This window comes from Anopheles moucheti, chromosome 3, assembly GCF_943734755.1.
Source record: "Anopheles moucheti chromosome 3, idAnoMoucSN_F20_07, whole genome shotgun sequence".
Classification (NCBI taxonomy): Eukaryota; Metazoa; Arthropoda; class Insecta; order Diptera; family Culicidae; genus Anopheles; species Anopheles moucheti.
Window position 1 is genome coordinate 29,351,308 of NC_069141.1, and position 5,825 is coordinate 29,357,132.

At 46.1% G+C, this 5,825-nt stretch overlaps 1 protein-coding gene across 1 annotated transcript; it reads left to right on the forward strand.

Moving 5' to 3' along the window:
- Positions 1–3,566: 3,566 nt before the first annotated feature.
- Positions 3,567–5,591, forward strand: LOC128303422 (fork head domain transcription factor slp2-like). Its single transcript, XM_053040365.1, has one exon. It carries the CDS (start codon positions 3,690–3,692, stop codon positions 5,016–5,018), a length of 1,329 nt encoding a protein of 442 aa, XP_052896325.1. The 5' UTR covers positions 3,567–3,689; the 3' UTR covers positions 5,019–5,591.
- Positions 5,592–5,825: the final 234 nt, after the last annotated feature.

Genomic DNA, 5,825 nt, shown 5'->3' on the forward strand with positions numbered 1-5,825 from the left:
GAACGATGCATTCGTAACGTAACAAGGTCAAGGTGTTGTACCGGATCAGTGACCACATTTGGGAAAACAAAGAATTGTTTATCGAAATTACATACATAATTTTATGTATAGAGTTAAGAGGTTTCACTATTTGATTATTTTTAAGATGACATGATATCTTAAAACATTAAATTACAATAATCTTAACATCTTAAGAACTAGACAACACTGAACAACAAACTATCAAACTACACTATGTTAGAAATTAAAAAATGAATTTAAATAATTGCAAATATTGATATACCGTAGAAAATAAAAAAAATATGATTTATTACTCATAGCAATGTTTTCCTCGCATGCCAGACTTTCTTCTGCTGTGCCAATAATTTACCTTTCAACAACAATATTTACTTTCGTTACTGTAACACAATCTTTCAACTTTCTCGGGGTGTAAATGTGAAATTCGAAGCAACGGAAATTACGAGTTGTAATACATTTTCTTTGTTTCTTTCCCTTAGATGCGTAAACCTTCTTTTTATCTCTTTCTAATCCCCAGTTCCCCCCTCCTCCCTTTTTCTTACACACCCTTCATTTGGTACCACGGTGCAAATCAATTCAAGAAAAAACAATTGACGTCAATTAGAAAAGTCAATCACTTTCGATTGTCCTACCTTTTCCATTGTGCAAACGCATTTCGCTTCCATTTCGTTATTTCAAAAGCATTTTTCTTTAAAAGGGAAGGTAATTTTCAGCCACCGTAAATTACCCCTGTTCACAAGCTTGGACACGATCGCTGTAAGATCGCTGCCGGGTGTTATAAACACGGGCCAAAACCATGGCCATTAACGCGCTTTGGTTTTTTCGTAGTCCCTATCTGGTGTCCAACACATTGGGCGCGAACTTCTTAATCTTACCCCGCGGAGGGACGAATGTTGTGTTGTACTGTTGTGGAAAACATTTCGACACAGAACCGCACACACATAGTGCGATGCTTCAAGGCCATCTATCGGTACGATTTAATATTCTGGAAAACCGTCAGGGCATGCGATAGATAATGGAAAAGACATTAACTTCGAAATGATCGTTCAACACCTACTTTCAAGCGACAATGTTCGTTACGGGGTAGTGTTTGGATGTCCTGTTTTGAGTACGTAGGGTAGAGAATCAAATACAACAAATAGAATTTTCATGAAAGGCTCATTAACCGAAAGTTTAGCAACTTCAATTGAACAGTTCGAATATGTTGTTATTTCGTTAAAATTTAATGGCAGCAAGAAATTGTACATTAAGTAAAATCATGATGGTTTTTAAATACTAGTAACTTTTCTGCCAATATTTGCTTTGTTTCAATCGGTTGTTCTGTTCTTTATTTTCACTTTATTATCTTTACACAGATTATTACCAGTTTATTGTAACATTTAAGATCCGTTCAGGAAACATCAAAATTACTACTTTCACTACATTACAGAGAAAACATTATTTTCAAATAATTTATCAAAAAATAAGTTTGTTACATTCTTAAAAACAAACCAACTATTCTCTTTTTCTTTGTTTTTGGAGTAACGATCTATTAAGTCATGCCTGCCATTTTTGGCTTACTAGACTTAGTTTTACCGGATTGGTCCGGGTGAGATTTTGGTCTCCATCCGGTCGAGTGAAGACCGGTGCCGCTAACGTCATGCCATCGGGCCGCCTCATCTATTAAATAATTAATTACATAAATAAAGATCAAACCAATCAATTTACAACGATTATTTAACATTCCATTTTAAAATTTCAGTGCATATAACTAATTTTCCCATTTCATTTAAAAACTCATTATCGCATCAAAGCCACCCCTCACTGTAATACATATTTTTCGAATAAAATCACATCACAGCACACCTTGGTGAGCAGTGAACACAACCGGCACAGCATCAAACAAAATCAAAATTAAACAAAACATATGCGATGGAAATATACACAACATTTCCCAAACATCGTTCCGGTTGCTTTCGATGCGGATTGGAGCCTCCGCGACACTTCGCGGCTCCATTTTGCAGGGAGAAGAAAAAACACCCCCTAAAGCAACCCCTAGATGGTGCGTGAGTGTAAATGAAACAACAAGCAACGGAAAACGCACAAACATACGCACACATTGCTGCAACCACGTACCAAAAGTAACATATTTTCAGCCCCTGTTCGAATTTCTCCCAACCCCAAAAACCCGCATTCCTTCTGCCCCCCGGTAAGGGGTTTGCAAATAAAATTGCATTTATTTATTTACGCCCGTGCCGCTTCTTGTTGTGAAGCGCAGATGTGTAAACAAATTGTACATCTCGTGCGTTTACAAACTGGCTCGACTGCTATTTGCCCAACAGAGCGCACAGCGATGCTCCCACTCCGAAACAATCAGCACACACGCACACACCAAACTGTTCGCAAAAGGGCGGAGTTTAAGCTTGTGTACACTGCGCATCACGCACACGATGTTGCGTTGGTTTGAGGGAAAAACATTTCCTCACCCTCTGCTCAGTTCCTCTGGATGACACGAGTTCGAATGTGAGGAATTCTTTCATTGCTCTGCAGCCCAAAAGGATACGCAAAGGTCTCTCGCTCATCCTTTCCTGCATATCCTGTGCTGACTACCCCGGTGCTGCGAGAATGAAATTGACTTCTAGTCCTCCCACAACACCCCCTCACATTGCCCCTTCTGGTTTGACCCTGCCTAAGCTTCGTTCCTTTTACCAAACAGCCCAAACTGAGTGAAAGGGAAACAATCATTTTACAGCTTCCAACAAGAAGAGCAAAAAGGACAAAACATGGACGAAATGAATTTTTCAATGCCAACTGACCTACGCCAGGACCATTACCTGTCCCCCTGCCAGGACCTCATGGCTTGCCAGACTTCCTTTGGCAGGCGTTGGTTACAACTTACCTGCGCCGTACGGGCCAAAAACGTACGGGCAAAATCATCTGAAAAAAAGGGGTTGTGCTTGGTCAAACCCCCTCGCGTTGCCAATTTCCATCCCTCGGGGCCAGGGGGTAGTTTGCCCACATGCGCATGCACCATCGAGCGTCATCATCATCATCATCACCATCATCGTCGTCATGCTTTATGAACGAACCTTCGTCGCTTCCTGCGATTGGTAGAAAAGTCACCCCTAGCGTAGCGGAGGGTTTGAATGAATGTATGTGTGCGTGCGACCGTTTTCGGAGCGGTGTTGGTACGCTCGAACCCATTGGCCGACGGGCGCAGTATAAATGCGTCCGGGAGGGGAAGCTGTGCGTCAGAACAACTTCAGCTCGCCAACGTAAAACACACGCCGTACGCGCATCGCTCATGAATCGTGACCCTTCGGTGGTACGATTGGGTTTTATTTGTTTCGAACACTTTCTCCATGTGTGTAAAGCAGACAGTTACGCGTTATGATTTCACGATTTGGTGAGGTGATTATAAAGTGAATTGGTGTGCTGTATTAGAGCCGATATTCCCGATACCCTGGGATTACAATCAAACGACTCGAAGTGATCAGTGATCAGTACGTAGTAGTCTCGATCGAGAAGCAAAAGCAAGAGACTATAGTGATTGAAGGTGTACACAAACAAACCTGTGTGTATTGGAACCAAAGACGATCGCAAGAGTGTGAAAAAAAAAACGATAAAACATCCACACAAAACCTCGTGTAACTTCGTGCAGTGCATGTGCAGTGTGCAACGAATGCTTTTTGATGGTCGTTGAAAGTATGGTTAAAATCGAGCCCACCATGATGAACGGTCAGACGATGTTCGGCGTGGCGCGGGCACCACTCAAGTCTAGCTTCTCCATTAACTCGATCCTGCCCGAAACGATGAAATCTTCACCGTCCCCGACGCCTTCGCCCACACTCCAGTCCTGCCCGTCACCGATCGGTTCCGAGGAGCAGGATCACGATCTCACCGACACGGAAAGTGATCTGGACGTAACGGGCACACCACCGCCGATGGATTGCAGCAGCAAGGACAAGTCAGACGAGACGGAGGGTGATGGTGCGAGCGGCAACGGGAGTCCCTCCTCAAGCCCCGCCAAGGACGGCGAGAAGAAGGGCAACGAGAAACCGCCGTACAGCTACAACGCGCTGATCATGATGGCCATCCGGCAGAGTGCGGAGAAGCGACTCACGCTTAACGGCATCTACGAGTACATCATGCGCAACTTCCCGTACTACCGCGACAACAAGCAGGGCTGGCAGAACTCGATCCGTCACAATCTTAGCCTTAACAAGTGCTTCGTGAAGGTGCCGCGTCACTACGATGACCCCGGCAAGGGCAACTACTGGATGTTGGACCCGTCGGCGGAGGATGTGTTTATCGGTGGATCGACTGGCAAATTGCGCCGTCGTTCGACGGCCGCCTCCCGCAGCCGGTTGGCCGCCTTCAAGCGTTCGCTCGTGGGTCCCATGTTCCCGGCCCTCGGATATCCCCAGTTCGGCCAGTTCCTGTATCCTTCACACGCGGCCCAAGCCCAGACAGCGCTGCTGGCCGCCCAGATGTATCGGTACTCACCGTACGCGCCCAGCATGGCACCGAAACCACCAACTCTGCCACTGCCCTTGCCACTCGGTGCCGTCGGTTCCGGGTTCGGCATGGATCGGTTACTCGGAGCTGGTGCAGCAGCCGCAGCCGCCGCCGCCCAGATGCACCCCCAGTCGCCGATGGCCAATAGCCCGCAGGCTCAACAAGCCGAGATCTACCAAAGACTTCAGTACCATCAGCACCTGCTGCAGCAGCATGCAGCCGCCCAGCAAGCGGCAGCAGCCGCCCAAGCCCATCACCAAGCGGCCGCCGCAGCCCATCATCAGCTACAGCAGCAGCAGCAGCATCAGCAGCACCAGCAGCAACTCAGTCCCACCGCCAGCGAAGGAACCCACCCCGGTTCACCGCACCACCCCCACCAGCACCCGCAGCACTCGCCCCTCGGGTCGTTACCGCCCCAGGGTTCGCCTACCGGCCACGGGTCACCGACGGGACCCGGTCCGATGATCTTCAAACCGATCACGCTCGTATCCCGCCAGAGCTAGGGACCACGCGGACCAGCTACAACGGACCTTGAAGTGCAAGTGCAACACAAAACTCTAAAGGTGGCAAACGCCCGACCAGTGATAGTAGCAATTCGTTAGCTTTCGTTAAGACACCCCCATCCCTGCGCGTAGTTATCGCCGATTGTTTATTATATTTTCTGTTTGACTGTGCTGTGACTTAATTGCGCTCGAAATGGCGCGCGTCGTAGTGGTGCCAGTTGTTTTAATGGTTTTTTGACTTAGTTGGAATGGAGCAGTACCAAGCTTAGGGAACTTTTACCAAAAGTGTCCAAATGCCAGTAGTACCGTAGGACACGAACCGAGGAAAGTATTAGAGCAATGTTAGGGCTTTTTACGAGTGTTTCACGCTCACCGGTGCGAAGATGTTCGAAGGGAACCGGAATTAGTTTTAGTTGTGTAAGATAGCAAGTGAAGCGTTATTTTTTAAGAGTTGTTGTAATAAGAGGCATCCATTTGTGTACATATAGCGAATGTTAGAGCGATAAATTATAAAACGAAAAAACCAGATCGAGCCGAGAGATGTGGGAGTGGAAAAACTATGGAAAATATACCTAAAAAGGTGCAGGCTAACTGCACTTCGATCGCTAGCCCTTCTTCGCGGTTGCATACGTGATCGCGAGAAGGCGTTGGTGTGAAAATTTAATCCTTTTGACTTTATTTTATTTGTTTGGTACGTGTGGAGGAAAAATGTATTGAGAAAACGAGTTGGAAGAATTGGAAAATACCGTCGGCTATTTCTTTTCGCTTAGAAAATCAGATGGAAGGTCGTACAATTAATTGATTTCC